This window comes from Pistacia vera, unplaced genomic scaffold (genome assembly GCF_008641045.1).
Source record: "Pistacia vera cultivar Batoury unplaced genomic scaffold, PisVer_v2 Contig18, whole genome shotgun sequence".
In the NCBI taxonomy this organism is placed as follows: Eukaryota; Viridiplantae; Streptophyta; class Magnoliopsida; order Sapindales; family Anacardiaceae; genus Pistacia; species Pistacia vera.
The window spans coordinates 483846-504532 of record NW_022195898.1 but is presented as its reverse complement, the minus strand read 5'-3'; the positions used below and the strand labels follow the sequence as shown (position 1 = coordinate 504532).

Here is a 20687-nt window from a genome sequence, read left to right as displayed (position 1 = left end):
GATGGAGGTGTGAGCTCTGATGACGACATGGTCCGCCTTTAAATTTGCCTTGCTTCATTGGTTCAGTGGCTCACAAGAAGAAGGGTCGTACAAGGCCCTGAGGGAATCCAACAAACTGGTACAATGGAAGAATATCGCCAGAAGTTTGAAGCTCTATCTGCTTCATTGTGTGAAGAGAAAGAAGACATATTGTGGGCTACCTTCTTAAACGGGCTTAGACCAGAGATAAAAGCTGAAGTCAAATTGGGCCAGCCCAATTCATTAATTCAATTAATTGAGTTAGCCCAGAAAATAGAGGAGAAGAATTGGGCTTTAGAAGAAAGGAAGTTTGGGTTTAATAGAGCTGAAAAACTAGTCAGGCTATATGGGTTTAATAGAGGAATTATTTCAGCTGGGCTGGGTAAACAGGGAATAACAAATACAATTGAGTGTTGGCTTGAGCAATTTGAGAATGGACCTAGAAGTGGACTCGAATCAGCTAGGTATGGGTCAAGACGAGTAATTGGATCAAGAGAAATTGAATCTAGGGCTCATATATAACACAATCGCTCATTTGACAGCCCTAGAACATATCCCTTTCTCAATCAACAGAGACACTCTATCAACCCCTCATCGGGGCATCGACCATGGGAGGAGAGGTAGTCGAGCCCAGCGTCGACTTTCGGTCACCAGAGTACAAGCTTGATAGCTCTTCGAAAGATCTATTCCAACCTCTCTCAATTGCGAACAACCCCTTTTCGGTGAATGACAAAAGATGAGGAAGAATTGAGTAAGGAAGAAGAGGGCAGTAAAGGAGTGGAGGAGCGGTGTGGTGTGGTGTTGGGTGAAAATTTTTCATCTCCCCACCTTGAGGACAAGGTGGTTCTTCAAGGGGTGGGTAATGATGAGACCTCCCATTAGTAAAATCTATCAATATAAAGGGCATAAGGGCAGTAGGGTGCTGGTTGTGTGAGTGGGCATGTGTACTAGTAGGAGTTGGTTGGGAAATATTCACGTGATGGGGAATCAAGTTGTTAGTGGGAGGAATATTTTAGTTAAGGGATTAGTATATAAAGGGAGGGGAGTTTAGGGAAGGATAGGCATGTTTTCAAAGGGTCATTAAGGGAGGTCCCCAGCTCCTCGAACTGATGGAAATTATCTGTTCTTTGGCTTGTTGCTGTTTCTATTTTGTTTAGTTAAAATCTCATTTCTATTCAATCAATACAATATAGTTTTAATTCTAGAAAGGAATTGCCATATTTTGCATTTTGGACTATTTTGTGGCTGGGTTTATTTTAAATTGACAGAGGTTCCCATCAATGGTATCAAAGAGAAGGAGGCCCACACTAGTCATGATCGGGGCAAATCAAATATGGGGGAAAGCTCAAATAGCGATGACAATGGCGAAGTGGATTGAAGTAAAGAAACCGAGAGCTCTAAGGAAGAAAGGAAGGGAAAAAAATTAGAGTTACCAGTGTTTAATGGGGAAGATCCCTATGGATGGACCTTCAGAGCAGATTGCTATTTCTCAATCAATCATTATGTGATAGAACCCCAGGACAATCACTCAACCACACAACCAATAAACCAAAAAATACACAGACAACTCAAGGAAAACCCTTTCCTCTTCTACGGTGCAAATGTGATTAAAGGGGATGGTTGCATGCTCATAATGTCTGTAGGTAAGAACACAACATGAGGGAAGACGATGAACCAGATTACTATCGCTTCCAGCCAGACCTCATTACCAGCTCAACTTGACAAGGAAAAGCATCATCCTGGGATGCCAGACATTAAAGAGCAAGGAATTAATGGAGTCTATCAAGAAGTTTATCATCAGACCAAGTGGTAAGGAAGTTTGGATTGGCGAAATGACAATTCGACATTCGTATTTGCTAACCCTTGTTTACCCAGCCCAACTGAAATAATTCCTCTATTAAACCCATACAGCCCAACTGGTTTAATAGCTCTATTAAGCCCAAACTTCATTTCTTCAAAAGCCCAATTCTTTTCCTCTACTTTCTCGGCTAACTCAATAAGCTGTAGCAATGAATTGGGCTGGCTCAATCTCACTTCAGCCTTAATATCTTGTTTGAGCCCATTGATAATAGCAACCCATAATATTTCTTCTTTTTCTTCACACAAAGGTGCAGACAAAGCTTCAAATCTCCAACAATATTCCTCCACCGTGTCAGTCTGCCGGATTTCCATTAAAGCTTCATAAGGCCCTCCCTCTTGTGACCCACCAAATCTATGAGGAAGAGGAAGCTTAAAAGTCGGCCACATCGTTACCGAAGCTCTGATTTTCATCCACTAGAACCCATTTATTGTATCTCCCTCCATACACATCTCCACCGTGTTCATCCTTTCGTTCTCAGCCACCTGATACACCTTAAAATACCTTTCCATCCTGAATAACCAAATGTACAGATCCTTCCCCATGAATATCGGTATTTCGATTCTCTGGCCCCCGGACTCTGGTCGATTTCGTTTAGTAGCTATGGCTTTTCCGTTCTAGTTTGCATTAGGTTCACTGTTCTCTTCCCCTTGGTTTCGATTATGTTTCACCGGTATTTCTGTTGACCCATCCATCTTAACTCCTTTGGTTTCCTCCTCATCTTTTCGCCTCATCCATGCTGGCATTTCCTTTAAGCACTTTCTGATCGTTCCCAAATCTTCCTTCATCGATCTCATATCTTTTTCCACATTTCTGCTTTTATCGTTCCCCAACCTTGGCTCTAATACAAATTGATAGGAATTCACTCCAATAACTCAATAATTTGGGCTAAGCCAGAGGTCTTTCATGGGCTTGGGTAGAACTCTCCTTGGAAAACCGGCTTGCCAAGGGAGGGTGCCCAAGCCTTTATAACCCACATGTCCACCCTTTTCCCTTTCAATGTAGGATCCTAACATTCTCCCATGTTTCAAGACCCAACGCCTTCGTTGGTCTTCTTTCCATAGAGCGTTCGCCCTTATCGGCTACCCCACCCTCATCAGCCTTTATTGCCCTCTTTTTGGGTCTTACTTCGCCTAGAAGCCTGTCAGACCCTAGAAGCTTGTCAGCAACTCTCCTTCTCGACCCTCTAGGAGACCCACTAAGCCTTACTGCGTGGGCTCCACGCTAGCCTTTTTACCCCTTGGGTGACTTCGCGGATCTCCTTTCCTTGGGGTAGCAGTCCGGGCCCAAGGTCAGCCTGCTAGGCGAATGCCCATCACCAGGATGTTAATTTTCAACCGGGAGACCAAGTGTTTTTAAAACTTCAGCCATACCGCTTCAGGTCCTTGGCTTCTAAACTCAACGAAAAGTTGAGCCTACGTTTTTATGGACCATTTCCCATTTTGGAAAAAATTGGACAGGTTGCATACAAATTGGAGCTGCCTTCAACAGCCAAAATACATCCCCTTTTTCACGTATCCCAGCTCAAGCGTAGCCTGCACAACTCGATTCCCATCCAACCTCTACCATCTTGCCTCACCGAGGACATGGAGTTGCAGGTACAGCCGAAATCTGTTTTGGCAGTCCGCACATTGGTGAATGGCTCTTAGGAAGTCCTTATTAAGTGGAAAGACTTAGCCCCATTTGAAGTGTTAGAGTCATAAAAGTGACTCTATTTTGTTAATAAAAAGATCTCATATGTAATTGAATTGAAGTTATATTGAGATAATTAAGAGAAATTATGAATTTATGTATAAAAATCATATTTTGAGTTTTTCTTCCTAATTTAGCATATTTGGGATGAATTTGGAAATGGTATGAGTTGATATTAGGTTTTGGTTTATGGATTAGGGGTGATTTTGTCTCATTTATGTTGTTTAGGGGGGTAAAATGTCATGTTTCAAGAGGTTGATTTTGTCGCTTTTCAATCATGTAGGGACCAAATAAAAATTTGCCACATTTTGTATAAAAATGCAGCGTACGGTCGCAGATTGGGTGGTTGCCGCCCACCAAAACCCTTCACCTTCTCCGATCAGATTCCGACGACCCTTCGTATTCCAATTGCACCTATCATCTTCATCATCCCGGATCACCACCGTGATAACCATCACCGCCGCCACAACTCTTCACATTCCAACTGTGATTTTGGCATTTTTCGGTGACTCTTGGGCTCCGTGGTGGCTGATCTTCCCTCCCCACGGCCAGATCTAGCATTTGCAAGCTTCAGCCTCCGCAAAAACCGCCAGAATCTGCCAAATCGCCGTCGCGCCTCTTCATCTTCCAGCCGTGATATCGCTCATTTCTGATGACCTTTCATCTCCCTAAGACCTGATCTGAACTTCCCATCACCAGAGCTTTCCATTGGTACCTTCGGATCCCATTTTCGCCACCATTTTTCGGAAGACCTGTCCAAAAATTAACGTTTTCTGGCGAGTGCGACTGTTTGTATTCCAGGCTGTCCGTCAGTCGTTTTGGCCCCTTCTTCGCATCATATCATTGTCGGTTACCTCCTCTCCACCATGATCAGCTTTGTTTCCACTGTTTTAGCCTCCATCGACACCACCATGAGCGGTTGAGTTCTCGATTGTCTGTTACGGTGTAGGTGAGATCGAGATTGACTCCATTGCTTTCCTCATCAACTCTCGACTAGTTGGATGAGCCCGAATGTTGGACATTTGGTTAAGTTTCTTGTATTCAGATTATATTTGTTTTCGTTTCAGTTTGTTTGCGATGCTTTAATATTATTCTGATGCTCGACGTGCTGAATTGATAATGCGCATTGAGAACATTTATTGATATATAACTTTTCGCATAATTGAATGTCGGTTTGAGATTATTGAATGTTGATTATGACTTTAAACTACTTCGGTACTGATTGCAATCAAGTTGTATTAGCGTCTAATATCATTTCTACTAGGAATGCATTTGTTGTGCAATTAGTTGATTGGATGATACAAGTTGATAGGTTGTACTTGTTAACGTTGTACCAACTAATGGCGTTTAAGGGTTTAGCATTTTTTCGGTTAGTCGATGATAATCTTTAACCAATCGATCTGTAACTAAGACGATGGGGAGACAGGATAGATTATAACAAGATTGCCTGGAGATATTTTTATTGATTTGCCTAGCCTTGTAGGTTTAGGAAATTGAAGAGCGAGGAGAGGAATTGTGAGAGTTAGTCTTGAGTCAAACCGAACCCATAGCGGCAACGCTTTTAATATTGTGTTTTAGTTAGCAATTTATTTGATGCTTTTAATTTCCTGCAATTAATTAGTTTCCTTAGTTTTAATCAATCATTTTGCCAATTTCTCTTTCGTTAACTCAAATATACATTATGTCATTAGTCTTGCTCTCTGTGGATTCGACTCTGCTTACCGCTAACTACGGTATTTAGGTTTAATTTTGTGGTTCTGACGACCGGTGCGACATGAAGCCACCTGGGAGCTGACAGACACCATCAAGAAGGTTTACCAACACAGAGGGCACAAGGGTAAAAAGCCACTAACTGAGTTGAAAAGGCATGCGTTAGTGGAGGAAGGCTTGAGGCATGTGACGTGTGAACCAATTAGTTAGAAGCTGATTCATGTATAAAAGGGAGAGCCATTTCTTGAAAAGATAGGATATTATCAATTGTGTCCTCGAACTGCTGGGAATTATTTGTTGCTTATTTTCATTTCATTGTAGCTGAGCACTGCTCTGTAAACTGCCTTTTATTTCTTAATCACAATCAATTAGAATCAATCCAGTTTTGCCTTGGAAATAATCCTTGAGTTGTCTGTGCATTTTTTAGTTTATTGGTTACGTGGTTGAGTGATTGTCCTGGGGTTCTATCAATACTCCTATGTATGCAAACTTAGCTTAATGTCTCTAACATCAAAGGTAAGAAATATAAGCAAATAAGTGAATTTTGATTCAGCTGCTTAATTTTATACAAAGAATTGGAAGCCAATGATCTCTCCAACACTATAATATAAAAGGAGTGAAGGGAAAAATCAGAAACAAGAAACTAAAACTAAACTCATGGGTTCTTATTTGCAATATACAATTTCTAGCTGAAAACTGGGCAGCCCTCAACCACAACTCCTTTGGCAGTGGGGCAGGTAGCATATAGGCATCCATCAAGGTCATTTCCCCACCAATCAACACTTACACTTTCTAAGCCCAAGCAAAAATATATTAGCACTCCCATGAATGCAAGTCCAGCATCCAATGCCCCAGAAAGAACATAATTGTAACGCTGCCACAAGTCTGGTCGATATCTATACACAACAAATCCAGAAAGGAAACCCATAATAATCCAAGTAGTGTAGTTAACTGCAGTCGCTGGTGGCATCATCCCTGTGGCACCAATCAACACTGGCATGTTGATGAGTCTAATCCATTCTTGGTTTGGATATGCTTTCGCGGCCAACCACACCAGCATTGGAGCAATTGCTCCAGCTAAGAAAAACCAATTGATGGCCTCGTAAGTCCCCAAATCTCCGAAAATTCTGCGTGGTCCGATCAGTCCCCATATGACTGATGCATCATAGAAGACAGTGTCACTTGGGCAAGTCCACACACTGTTGGAGGCTGTTGTCTCACAGATATCTGTGATTGTTTCCATTAGCCACCACGCAGTGCCCAAATATACTAAACAGGCTATGACAGTTCCTACAATCTAAGCAGATTTCAAGAGTTGTTATACTGAAAACCTTTTAATTCAAAAAATAATGAAATAGAGTCTGGGATTATAGTTATATAGGCTACTAACCTGTGCCATGAACATTGTTCTTGGAGGAATCTTCATATAGTGGCCAAGCTTGAAGTCTTGCAGGAAGGTGATGGCCTGTGTCATACTTATGTAACCATACACCTTGAAGCACATGTTAGCAACTGGGTACCCTGGGTAAATATACCCAATTATGTATTCTGTGATAATGTTCAAGCCCGGTGTCTGTCATCAGCAAGAGATCAACATGTCATCCAAACAATGAAAAGAAAATGTTTTAGAAAAATATTTGCAGATATCAACAAGTTATAGGAGATTGATTACTTGTACAGGAAGTTATCAAAATCTTCAGTAGTTTACCTGGTTTGTGATGGCTGTAATGATTCCAATGGGAAGGGTGAATATAATAGCGATAACACATGCTAGTACAACACCCCACCATGGCAACTGAAGCTGGTCAATGTAATACTCACAAGCAAAAATAGTGGCTGCTATATTTACCAGAAGAATGCAAACAAACCACCACTCAGGGACTTGGTTATATCTCCTCATGAGTTTAGTATGTACATCCATTCCTTTTTCTTGAAAACTCGCTTTGCTCAGCTCCCATATCTCTCTGCATTTTCACCATTGCATAAGTGAATTGAGCTTTTATTCACATCATGGTCAAATTAATGTAACATTACTCAATTAATTGATTTATATGAGAGTTTAAAATTACCTTCCATGAAACAATGCAACATGAACAACTGTAGCAGTAAGTGCAGCAAATCCAACACCATAAGTCATGGCAAAGAATGTGCTCAAGTAAAGAGGCCCTTGTTTCTCATAAGCCGCAATGTCCAGGTGAAAATCAGAGTCAATAATGGCTGAAATGTTGTATTCTTGACCAGTTGATGTGAAAAGGTCGTCAGAAAATATAGGGAAGGTTTTGCCCTTGTAGACATCAAGCCAATAACATATAGGGGTCAAAATATACATGACAAAGAAAAATCCTGCAGCAACGTTGGCAGTGGCAAACCATGGGCTTGCAAGGGGGCTTCCAAGGTAGGACGAGATAGTGGACCAATCAATTCCAAGTGCACCAATTCCGAGCCCGTAAAGGCCAGAGCCAAGCTGTTGGGCCAAAACAGATTTGGGGAATATCCAGCATATCCAGGAGAGGGAAGTTAGCATTTCAAAGAGGTAGCCTGGGAAGACATAATAAGCAAAGCTGCAAATAAAAGCTATGAGGAAGAATTGGGTACGTGTCAGACTACCCTTGGGCCGTTTCTCTTTCTCATGCAAAGCCCTGCAACAGAAAATAATGTATTGTCTGAGAAGGTTTCAAGCCCAAGAAGCCCTGTTCCTAATAGGAGCGTTCTACGTACGTACACTGCGAATTTTTTATTCATGAAAGTTACAAAGTTTTCGGCCCAGCTAAACTTGGAAATCTTGTACCTGAAATTATTTACTACAGTCTTAAGTCTTACTTATAGCTGGTGGATTTTATTTATTTTTTTTTTTTTTTCAAATCGTTTTATAGGTGACAAGCATTCAAGGCATTATTGGGTGAGCCGATCCAGGTACCCGGTCCAATCCCTTGGAACCAGAATTGAACCCGAACCTGGACTCGGTTGTTCCTAGGATTTAGGAATTGGATCGATCGGTTCCGATTCTTAAATGCCTGGAAACAGGTTCTGATCCTGGGTCTACTGTCTAGTACCCAACATTGTTCATGCAAAATTACAAAGACACCTCTCTTGTTCAAAAAAATAACAAATATATTCTGTATAAATTACAAATATACTTCAAGTACCTTCAGTTCCACCTTGGGTACTTGTCAATACCAGGTCCGATTCCTAAAGTGATGGAATCGAAATTGGGATCAGACCTGCACAGATTCACCAAATTTTGAACCAGAACCAACACCCGGGTATCCATCAGTCCCAATTCTACCCTCAAAATTTGCACGCCCCTAATTACTATAAAATGACAGGTTTGAAACTTGAAATCAGTGTTACGTCGGTAGTACTGAAATTATAACCCAACAAATGAGGCATAAAATAAGCCCAGAGTATAAACACAACCTTTTACCCATTTTTTAAAATTAATTTTATTAAAAAAAAAAATGTCTAATGTTACCATCAAGTTGACCAATAATGTATACATTCTTAAAAACTCACCAGAGTCCTCGTATATCTCCATCAGAAAATTTGACAGAAAATACCAAAGACATGAAATGAAAAATTAATACAAGTTAACTAAGTGAAACAAGAGTTTACCTGAACAAAGAAACCTGAACAAGATTTGCAGGCCACCACATTGCTGCTGGTTCCACCAGATACTTTCTGAATATCCCAGCCCAACCAAATCCCAACACCTACCATTCAAACGTCATTAAATCTAGCTAACATTCCAAAGTTTGTCTTCAACTAATTTAACAAAGAAGGGTCTGTGAATTCTTATAGAAGAATTTGATCATTTAAAATACCTGTGTTGTGAAGACAACTAGGAGAGAAACAAAGAAGGAGATGTGTTTCTTATAGAAGACTTTAACAACAGTAACAATATGAATGGCATAAACACTGCCAGCTCCAGAATTGGCAAAGATGGTGATAAGAACATGTTCTTTTACATTGAAAGGTCCAGGATTAAGCGTAAACTCCCAACGTGTCCCTTTAAAGAAGACACGGTCTGTGATTTTTGCAGCCATTAGTTGACCGAGAGGCACCACAGCAATCTGAGCTGAAATGGCTGTGATTGATAGAGGTTCTGTGCGGTACCAAAAGAACTGGTTTAGAAACGATAGGAGAACACATGAGAGGGTTCCCAAGACCCACATTCGAAATGTGAGAACTGGCAAAGAAGGGTCATCTGTGGTTGGTACGGTTAAAGCCACTTGTTTGACGGGTGAGTTCTCTTCAGGTTCTAGCAATTCAATAATCTCTGGTTGGGATTTTGATGATGATGATGATGATGATGCGATGTTGGTATCTTCATGATCCTTAGAAACTGCAACAAGAGTAATCAAGAGAGAGTGAAAATAAGAGACTTGGAACAAGAAAAATAAACTTTCAAATACAAAGTGAATTAAAGAAGTGAGAGGAAGGTTACTTAGAGGGGCCCTGATCTCGTGTGCAGATTCTTCCATTGTTTCTTGCTGAATCTGTAAATGTATTTTGTGGTTTAAGATCTGTTGCTCTAAATATCTCTGTCAAATTTAGTTAGTTGAGTGTCGTTGCAGCTGCTGGCCCACATGGTGATATATTGAACATATTTACTGGATGAAATTTCATTCATCTTCTTAACAAGTTGTTGTATATATACCCATAGGAAGAATCCTAAATACATGGATGGGTACCTGGTGTTAACAACAACTTTACAGTGTAGTTATTAGTTAATTATTCAGAAATTTTGTGCAGTAATTCAGTTTCAAGTTACATGGAGGGGTTACAAATATTTTCTCTATGGACTCACCAAACAAAGAAGGTATAGATTATTTGTTTCCCGAACTAACTTTGTGAACTACCATTGTTTTACAGTTTCTACCTGCAAGTCTTTAACGACTAACAGGAATCATCTTTAAAGAGAGTCAGGTTCCTACAATTACTTTTAGTATATAATATTGAGCCACGTTGCATTTTCTTATAGAATGTGTTATGCCTANCCCCCCCCCCCCCCCCCCCCCCCCCCCCCTCCCTCCCTCCTCCTCTAGGGTTAATTTTCCATATAGGGTTTTACAGAGCATATTTTGTAAAACCTTATAACTAAAATTAATGCAGAATTTAAAACTTCAACTACTTCAATGCTTAAAACAATAAATAGCAATAAATTCAAGCATTCCATGTGCAATAAATTAAATAAGATAAGGGAAGAGAGATGCTTAGAGAATTTATAGTGGCTCGAAGCTTTGATCAAGAACCTCCTACATCCACATCTTCAAGGCAGTGTCTTCGAAGTTCCATTAGAATGGGATTTAACCAATACAATAGTTTTGATTGGATTTCACCTCTAGACTTATAAGATTTTGCCTCTAAAGATGTAAAACGATTGTTGTGAATGATTGCCTTCAAGCTAGGCTGGTACACACAATGGGCTACAAATTTCTCTCTAAAGATGTAAAGTAGGAGTACAAAGAGAGAGTGAGTATGATGTTCTATATTTGAGCTCTTAGGTTTGCAAGAAAGATAGATTTTTGTTTGTACGGTTCTCTTCTTGTTTTTCACTTCAAAAAATCTTCATTTTTATACCTAGAGTTGACTTAAAGAGTAAGAGAGTCATTGGACCAAATCTCAGAAAATCTGCTGACTTTTGTAAAAGTTGGCGGCTGTTGCAGAGCCTAGAGGAATGGGCATTTTCGTCTAGGGGTGTGCAAAATTACCCATTACCCAAACCAAAAAATTTGGATAATGGCAAATTCGGTTCGAGTAGAGGTTATGCTTTAGAATATACCCGAATATTCAATTTCGGGTATCGGTTCAATGAAATAAGTAAACCAAGCACCTAAACAGACCCGGTTTTTTAAAAAATTGAAAAATAAATAAAACAAAAAGTCAAAAACAAAAGTTAGTTTGTTAAAGTTACACATATCAAGTTCGATGACCTAATATGAATCATCTTCCACATTTCCAGTTTTCGACTAAAGCCCTAATCATCTTCTTCTTTGACTAAAGCCAGAGAAAACATTAAATCCCAAATCAATTAAATTCGACTACAGTCCTCCAAGGTATAAATAGCTCATCATCTTTTGCTCGAAGCTCGACTTCTTCTCTAGTTCACCGTCTTCCAATGTCCTCGCTGCAGCAGGTAGTCACTCATCGGTCCATGCTCGTCAATCCTTAAGTGACAACCTCAGTCCTTCCTATTTTGCCGCTATTCACTAAGGTGAAGTAGCATGTTCAAATCTTCAAATAACTTCGCTATACTAAAAATCTGAATTTTTTTTTGCGTTTGGTTAAGCATTGATTGAAAATGAAATAATGAATGTCATGTTCTGATTGTTGTTTCTTTTATATTTTTTCATCCAAATCGAAACAAGGTTTTCTTGCTTATTTGTCTTGATGTTGAGTGTGTGGATGCTTTCAAGTGTTTATCTTAGCTAGAAGATTCTCGGCAACTAAATATATTCACTTATTGTTCCTTTTTGTACACTTGTCTTGTTGTGAATGTTAAAGGCAAAGGTCAAGAGGGAGATGGTGAAAACTATTGGGTGTAGATTCATTATCCCCTATGCATTTGACAAGCATAAGATAATAATATTTTGTCTCTCATGTATTTTTTTTGGGTTTGAAAACTATTATCTTGTTTTTACTCTAAAAATGGAACTAGAATTATTGAGAACTGTGACTAGGAACTCTTTGCATTGATCTTAAACACTATGTAAAATTGCAAATTTCCCCTTTTTTCTTTTTGTCTGCTCAGAGGAATTCAACCTGTATTAATCGTAGGACTCAAATTTTATTGAACAACTCTATGCAAACTTAGTTCGAAATTCGGGTACCCGGTAACCGAACCAAAAATTTGGTTTGGTTTAGAACCAAGTACTTCAACAATCGGTTCGGTTACCGAGTACCTCCATAGCCTAACAAGAATATTCGATTCAGGNAATAAATAAAAAGATAAAACAAACCTTGCCAAAAATGTTAGCAAATAAGACCTCAGTTTTCTTCCATTCAGAATAAGCATAAAATTAATAAATAAAAAATTCATTTACACACAATTTGTAACAGTTCAACTCCCAACATACTAGGATCAACTATAATCTTAAGCAGAGACATTACATCAGATAAATAAAAGTACTTCTTTCCATCCATTATCAGCACTATTAGATGAAAACTTAACAAATCTAAAAGGATTTTTTTTTTTTTTTTTTTTTTTCATTTTTGGTTAAAAGGAATTAATTAGAATCACCATCAATGATGTGGCAAAGTTTTACTTACTTTTATAGTATCTCCCAGTGAAAAAGGCTTTGAGAATTGCATAGACAACCCACTGAGCACATTTCCAAGGATGTCTCTAGAAGCAAAAGCAGTAGCCACTCCTACAGAAAAATATAGCGATAGAAGAGTCAATCTTAATATACACCAACAACGAAATTTAACATCTTCCATTTATATCCATATAAAAGTTGAGACGGTCTATTAAATCAATCCTTCACAATTTTGTAAAACAATACAAATAAATAGAAAGTGTCAAAAGCACATTAAGAATCTAATATATTGCCCTCAGATGCATAAAGATATATTACACACAAGCATCTTATAAGCAGTAAACAACACAACAATGGAGATTTCAGTTTTGGTTAAGATTGATAACAGAACATACCACAAACACAACATTTCCTTGATGTAGAAACTATAGGCATGAAAACAGGGGAGAACTGAAAAGTTATGAGACCAAAGAATTGACCAGGTGGGTAATTCTCTATGAGCACTATTTTAAAGTAGTCATGGTTTATCAAGTACACTATAACAAATCATTGGTAGACTTAAATTTGAATGTTGGGCTCTTACATGATAACTTAAGCTTTTCAGCCAAATGGCTGCTTAACGTAATATTAGAAACTAAAGATCATGAGTTCAAGTCCTCACATGTAACGTTTTTGCATTGTAATTAGTTAATCTATTATAACTAGGGTTGGTTTAACCCATCTAGTATTCGGGCTCAACCCATCTACTTGGTGCAAGTTACAAGTAAAGAGGCCGATTAGATTTAAATTTTAATGCAATGTCCCACTGATACCTTAAGCTTTTATGTTAAGTGGTTGCTTAAGAGTCTTCATATAACTATAAAAGTTCACGATGTTAAAGGTGAAAGAGCAGCAGGTCCCAAAAATATTAATAATAATGAATTGTTAAGGTGTAGGACAGATTGATACAGATTAAGATAGTTCATTAATAGAGTTCTAAAGACATAGCAGAAGATTAGCCCTTTCATTTAAAGAGAACAAGGAAAACGAAAAAGGAAAAAAAAAAAAAAGGAAGAAAAGAAGACACATAAATGAACATTGTTAACAAAGATTGGACGACTTTTAAAATTGATACAGAGTCCTATACTTTAAAATGAATTGCTCAGACATGCTTATTCTACCCACTCTAGAGATAAAAGGAGTGAGCCCTTAATGCATGGTGGACTGGTTAGGAGATATGCAATTTGGGAATAAAACAATGTACGTATAGCAAGCTGTAATTTATAAAAAGCAACAGAGAATGAAATAAAGAGTTATGCTATAGTAACTAATATTTGAGTTAAAAGTTTTGGCATTAATTTATAAACATCAATTCATTGCAATTCAATGTTAGAAGTTGTTAAGATGACAAAAACTAACCAATTTCAACTTTCCTTTCAAATCCATTAGATCGCAAGGTATTCATGACTAATAATCAGTGCTACAAATTTCAGTAAAATATTCGAGCTCCTATAATTTCAGCCTAAAACCGAAGGATAGTAAAATAAGAAAGTTTGGTTTGTTTTAAAATTTTGATTATTGGAAGATCCTTCTCATTAGGATTAATGAACCAAAAGAAAAAAGAGAAGGAGAATATGCCACCAACAAACGCTCACCTCCTATGCCACCAACAGTCAAGATAGATTGCACAGCCACTCCACATGCCTCTGCTAAAGCCATTACTCCAATAACAAACAAACCAACTGATGAAAGTTTGTCAAGAGTTAACATCTTTTCCCGGTCAATCCCCGCCAAACTTTGAAAAGTTAAAGCACGGGTGAAGACGTTTGTTTTCCACCGATGCAAAAACCACACAAACGAAAGGATAACAGCTCCTCTCCATGCTTGTGCAAGGTATTGTGATGCTATTGTTGTTGGAGCCACCATCATGCCACTGAATGTAAAAAACATGTTTTATCACACCATGGAAAACAAAAAAAGTGCCAATTAAAACATTATAGAAAGGGAAATACTGAATTTGGAACTACTAACATTTGAACAAATGCCATGAAAGTGATAAGATATCGTATGGGGTCCTCCAAAGCACCCCAAAAACTTTTCTCATAAGGAACTTGGTCTCCAAACAAGCCTCCATGTAGTAAAGCAGCAGGACCTTGTATGGCATATTTGTGAAATCTCCTCAAAATCCTAGGCATCACCACCCAAGCCAATATAGAACCAATCAAGTACCCACCAATTGGGACAACAACATCCCTAAGATACGGATGCAAATCAAGCATTTGTTGAACATAAGGAGTCAGTTCATCATATGCCACTTTAACCTTTTCTCCAGTATAATTTACTCCATCTACTATACTCTGCCACGCATCCTTAATTTTATCAATTGAATCACCTTCGACGATATCACTATTATTAACGTCAACTTCACTACCGCTAGTAGTAGCTGGAACATCCATATCTCTAGTCGATTTATCACCTTTGCCCCCAAAAAACGATGAATATGATCGATGGTTTAAAAACGGAATCGAACCAAAAGCAATAGAACTATGAGAGTACAATGTCTCAGAGTACAATTTTGTTAACGTGGGTGAAAATACTGAGACACGGTTGGTTTTGTAACATCGAGTATCAGAGGAAAAACCAAGAATCCTAGGTTGGATATTTTCAGAATTCAATGCGGAATGCAACTGACTTTTGTGGTAATTGCTATTCACAAGAGGGTAAGATAGCTTGACATGACTTTGATTAGCAAATCTTGTAAGTTTCAAGTATGGGTTATAAGACTGAAGTGAAGTTGCTGTCTGTTTCACAGAGGGGCTAATGTAACTACTAAGTGACTTCAGCATTGAAAACCTAGTTGTAGCCATCACAACAACATGAACAGAAGTCAAAACGATACCTACAAGAATTCCAAGAACCACATTGAAACGTTAAATTATTACAAATATCAAAGCTAATTAGCAAGCTTAAATTTAAGAATTCACAGATAAACAGTCAAAATTGAGTAAATCCTAAACTTAAGAAAGGTTGAATAGAAAGAAATTAAATTTTAGATTGAGAGAGCAAGCAAGAGAGAAAGTTACCATCAAAGCGCTGGAGCTTCAGAACTTCACTCAGGCTTGCGAGGGAGAATTGGTCTTCGATCGTCAAAGGCAGAAATTTTATGAAAAGAGCCCACACAAATAAATTTTGAGGTTAAATTTATTTTTAAAGTCTTCATAACTATTCAGTTAAGCCCTTAGGCCTGAGGGGGACGGAAGTAATTTTTTTTATTTTCTAAGAACCCTTAAGGTTTAAGTTATTATGGGAAGACCCTCAAGAATTGCAAATACTCACTCACTTACCTCAAGGTGTTGCTCACTCACCTCTCATGGCCACCCCAAGCCCATGAGTGGAATGGGCCGGAGCCAGGATTTGAATTGTTAGGTAGCCCAACATAAATTGAAAAATACAAACAATTAACTTTTTAAATATTCAAAAAGTATTTAAACCATGATATAGTTTTATTGTTACAAAAAGAACATTAATGTTTGATAATTCAATCTAATATTTGGTTACATTATCGCATGTGAGGAAAGTTGTTCTAAACTTTGCCAAGTACTCTGAGGGTAAGATTTATAGGGTTTCTCCAAATCTTGAGTGATTGTATTCTCTTTTTTAAAGTGCACAGACAGTTTAGAGTGGAGCTCAACATGAATGTAAGATTTTTTAACACCAGAACCACGTAAAATTGCTTGTATTATTCTAATTGTGTGTTGAATCTTGGATTGGTTGAGAGGGTATTCACCCAATACAAAAAGATATATAAAACCATGTAAAATTAACAACCCAAAGACTAACTCTTTTCTCATTTGGAGGAGACAGAGTTAGAGCTAGCAATAACCATTTAATAAACATGTTGAATCTTCAAACCTGAACCCAGTCCGCTTAAACCAAGTTGTGTTGGCATGTCAATACCCATCCGTAGATATAAGTCAAAAAAACAAACAAACCTAAAATAATCTAATATACTAAAAATAGTTACATTCATACTTAAGATTAAAAAGACAAACCAATTCCCTTGTCAATTATCAACTGTTTAAAAATTTTATATGGGTATGAATGTGGGTAACTCAAACCCACCCCATACTCATTACTTACCCAATTCGTTTATCCAGACTTAACCTAATTAGGGGTGTTCAAAAGCGATTAACCAAACCGGTTCTTCGGTTCAGAAAAATTCTTAGACCGAAACTAAACCGATTTAAGGGAAAACCGTTTTTTCGACTAACCGAAAAACCAGTTAACCGCTTTGAAAAAACCGATTAACCAGTTTTAAACTGGTTTTCCCCTTAAATTGGATTAAACTATTTTTTTTTTTTATTTCTCCTGAACTAATTTGTAAACATCAACAATACATATTCAAATAAAAATTAAACATTCATACATATCTATTGACCATAACAAACAATACATTAAAAATTGATACAAATAAATTTAATGTAATTTTTATTTTATTTTAATATATAATATCCATTAAGATTATTTTTTTTAATTCAATATATATATATTAGTAAACTGGTTAGTAAAATTGGTTTCGGTTAATCGGTTTGCATTTTCACCCAAACCGGAAACCAAACCTAAAATCCAATTTTTTGAATTCCTTGAACCAGTTAACTGGTTTTTCGGTTTGGTTCGGTTTTTGCATTTTTTTGAACACCCCTAGTTGCCATCCCAACCGTGAACATACATTTTGGGTCACTTCGATTTCATTAGTGCGTAAATTTTGTCAAGCTATGTTTCACATAAAAGCTTTTATGTTGTAGCTTTCCCATCGTTGTGGTTAATAGTTTTCGAGTACAAGAAAAGAATTTAACACCACCACATTGTGCACCCAACATTAGGAAGATGAGGTTGTACATTACAGTGTTATGAAAATCGGACCGGTCGAACCAGTGATCGACACCTTCTCTGGTCCGGTTTAGATTGTAGGGGTGTTTTTGATGGATTTTAAATATGTAGGGACTAATTAAATTTTTAGGGGTTTTTTTACTGGCATTCAAACCTGTAGGAACTAATTAGGGATGTTTTTGTTGGATTTCAAATCTCCCTGATTTCGGCGCCAGACACCCCACCTGACACCACCATCGGCATCACCTTCATCTTAACATAAAAATCCCCATCATCTCGAAGTATGATTGGTCGACGATTGTCATTGCCGCCACTATCTCCTTTGCGAAAATTGGTATATTCCTCCTCGGTTCCGATCCCAAACACCCAACCTGACACCACCATAGGCATTGCCTTCATCTCCACATCAAAACCCCTATCATCCCGAACTTTGATTGGCAGTCGTTCATCACCACCATCGCAGTCTGATTAGCGATTCCTTGACCATATCATAGGGGTGCATTTACTATATTTTAAACCTTTAGGGACTTATAAGCAGTTTTATAAGGGTATTTTTGTTAAGTTTAAAACTTGCTGTCGGCCCCTTGATCAGGTCAAAAGGAGGTTCGGTTGTCAAAACCTTGATACATTAACATGCTAAAAGAAGAAATTTTAAAAAGAGAAATGCTATATGTACAAAAACTCTTACAAAGAGTCTTTATACAAAGTGATGTAGCAGCTGCTACACCACTAGTTTGTGAAAAGAAATAGAAGATTGATGTGAAACTAGTGGTGTGACAACTGTCACATCACTTTATAGAAAGAATCTTTGTAAATCTAACATTTCCCTTTTAAAAATATTTGAAAGCTTTCCATCATGGAATTTTTTTTTTTAGTAAATGTAGAGAGAGGTTGCAGAATACGTAAGTGTGAGGTCCCACAAACCTAACTCACCGAAAAAGAACATAGTTTAATTAATAAATCTAGGAGTAATGTTATGTGCACTAACCAAATTATACTTAATCCAAGTACTAACAATTGAAATTTTGAAATTTTTTTTTTTTTTTTTACTTTTTGGGGGGAACTGACGTGACAATAAGAAAGATATGTCATGTCAGTTAGTACTTAAGTTAGTATGATTTTGGTTAATGCACGTAACATTATTCTAAATGTGGTGATCAATGAATCAACAATATAGAGAAAGTGTGTGCTTATTGTGGAGGCCAACATGCGGACGGCCAGAATTCTAAAACCGTGTGAACTTACCACATGTATTTTGTAGGGGTGAGCACGGGTAGCAGGTAGAACCGGAACCGGGGGTAAGAACCGGAACCTACCCAAAACCTGCACTGTGCGGGTAGGTTCCGGTTCCAATTTTTTGGAACCGTTACTGTGCGGTTTCGGTTCTGGTTCTTGCATGTAGAGGAACCGGAACTGGAACCAGAACCTGTAAAAAGGGTACCCTGTTTGGAACCTATAGGAGATACCCGATTTAAAACCTGTTTTGGAACCTATTGGAACTTGCTTTAGAACCTGTTTTGGAACCTGTTTGGAGAACCTGTTTAGAACCTATTTTGGAACCTGGACTATAATGAAATATTTGTGAAATGTAAATAATGGGGGAGTTTCTATTATTTTACATATAAAAAAATTTAAAATAGAAAAAGTTGAATTTTTAGAATAACCTAATTAAATAAATATACAAATACAATTATACTTATTACATATAAATTACACCATATTAAAAGCTTTAATATATTATAATACATTAATATTAAAGTTTTAATCAATTAAGTGAATAATTGGAATTATGATCCAATTAAAAGTGTTTTACATTTTTAATATTATTAAAAGAATTATTTTTGAATAAAATTGTATATTTGATTGAGTAATAATATATTTAGTTATTTACTTCAATTATCAAGTTCTAAGTATATCTATAATAAATTAGTAATTAATTAATTATATATGATAAATTGATAAACATTAATAAATTTAATTACTAGTTAAATATCATACTTAATCAATTATAACATTACATTATAGTTAAATGATTACTTAATTAATTATAATTTTATAACATTACTTAATTGATTTATAGTATAATTAATTATAGCATTACATTAATTGATTACTACTTAATTAATTGACTTATAGTTAAACATAAATAAATAGTTAATTAATTGATTTATAATTAGAAATTTATTAGTTATAGCATTACGTTATAGATTTATAGTAAATTACTTAATCAATTATAACATTTTATTATAACATTAGTACAAACTTAATTAAATGATTAAAAATTTAATTAATTATAATATTACATTAAAAATTTATAGTATGATACTTAATATTTATTCCACTATAACATTACATTATAGTATGATTATATAATTAATTATAACATTATATAATTAAATAATTACTTAATTGATGATGTCATTATATTATAAATATTAGTAATTACTATTTACTACATAACATTAGCATAATACTTAATTAAATGATAAGAATTTAATTAATCATAACATTACCTTATAAACATTTCATTATAAACATTATTAAGCTTACATTTATTTAAATAATTACTCAATTAATATAATATTATTATATACTATAAGATATACACTACTTAATTGATATTATATAGTTAAATGATTACATAATTATATAATTAGTTATGAATTTAACATTACATTACAAACATTAGTAATTTACTAATTTACTATATTATACATTACTTAATTAAACGATTAAAATTTATTAATTATAACATTACCTTATATATTTACAATATGATTACTTAATCATTATAACATTCTATTATAAACATTAGTATATAATCAAATGATTTGAAATTTAATTAATTGTAATATTAAATTATTATTTATAGTAGATTACTTAATTTATATATACATTACATTATCTATTATAGTATGATCATATAATTAATAACATTACATAATTAAATGATTACTTAATGATTATGAGTTATGATATTTTGTTTTAAACATTAATAATTACTAATTTACTACATAACATTAGCACAATACTTAATTAAATGATAAGAAATTCAATTAATTATAACATTACCTTAATAACATTTCATTGTAAACATTATAACATTACATTATAATAAAATAATTACTCAATTAATATAATATTATTATATTACATTTATATTATGATCACTTACTTAATTATAGCATTACATAGTTAATGATTATATAATTACTTAATTAGTTATGAATTATAACATTACATTATAAACATTAGTAATTTACTATATTATTACATTACTT

The 20687-nt window shown here is 36.0% G+C and overlaps 2 protein-coding genes across 2 annotated transcripts; both read right to left on the bottom strand.

Moving 5' to 3' along the window:
- Positions 1-5830: 5830 nt before the first annotated feature.
- LOC116126478 (oligopeptide transporter 7-like) lies at positions 5831-9759 on the bottom strand. The gene is made up of 6 exons (XM_031412158.1): positions 9100-9759; positions 8891-8988; positions 7348-7917; positions 6987-7242; positions 6669-6851; positions 5831-6575 (listed from the first exon to the last, which is right to left on the bottom strand). Exons 1-6 carry the CDS (start codon positions 9757-9759, stop codon positions 5964-5966), a joined length of 2379 nt encoding a protein of 792 aa, XP_031268018.1. The 3' UTR covers positions 5831-5963.
- A 2761-nt stretch (positions 9760-12520) lies between these two features.
- LOC116126476 (mechanosensitive ion channel protein 1, mitochondrial-like) lies at positions 12521-15721 on the bottom strand. The gene is made up of 4 exons (XM_031412157.1): positions 15600-15721; positions 14548-15415; positions 14172-14449; positions 12521-12648 (listed from the first exon to the last, which is right to left on the bottom strand). Exons 2-4 carry the CDS (start codon positions 15381-15383, stop codon positions 12521-12523), a joined length of 1242 nt encoding a protein of 413 aa, XP_031268017.1. The 5' UTR covers positions 15384-15415; positions 15600-15721.
- Between the last annotated feature and the right edge of the window lie 4966 nt (positions 15722-20687).

Bases quoted from the DNA above. Each gene is read 5' to 3' on its own strand.
- LOC116126478 (XM_031412158.1), bottom strand. From the start codon at position 9,759: ATGGAAGAATCTGCACACGAGATCAGGGCCCCTCTAAGTAACCTTCCT. The intron at 6,852-6,986 runs GTAAACTACTGA...TGCTGATGACAG, and splicing joins TTACAGCCATCACAAACCAG to ACACCGGGCTTGAACATTAT. The intron at 6,576-6,668 runs GTTAGTAGCCTA...AAATCTGCTTAG, and splicing joins GAACAATGTTCATGGCACAG to ATTGTAGGAACTGTCATAGC.
- LOC116126476 (XM_031412157.1), bottom strand. From the start codon at position 15,383: ATGGCTACAACTAGGTTTTCAATGCTGAAGTCACTTAGTAGTTACATT. The intron at 14,450-14,547 runs GTTAGTAGTTCC...TTTTACATTCAG, and splicing joins TTCATGGCATTTGTTCAAAT to TGGCATGATGGTGGCTCCAA. The intron at 12,649-14,171 runs GTGAGCGTTTGT...ATTTTTCTGTAG, and splicing joins GACTGTTGGTGGCATAGGAG to GAGTGGCTACTGCTTTTGCT.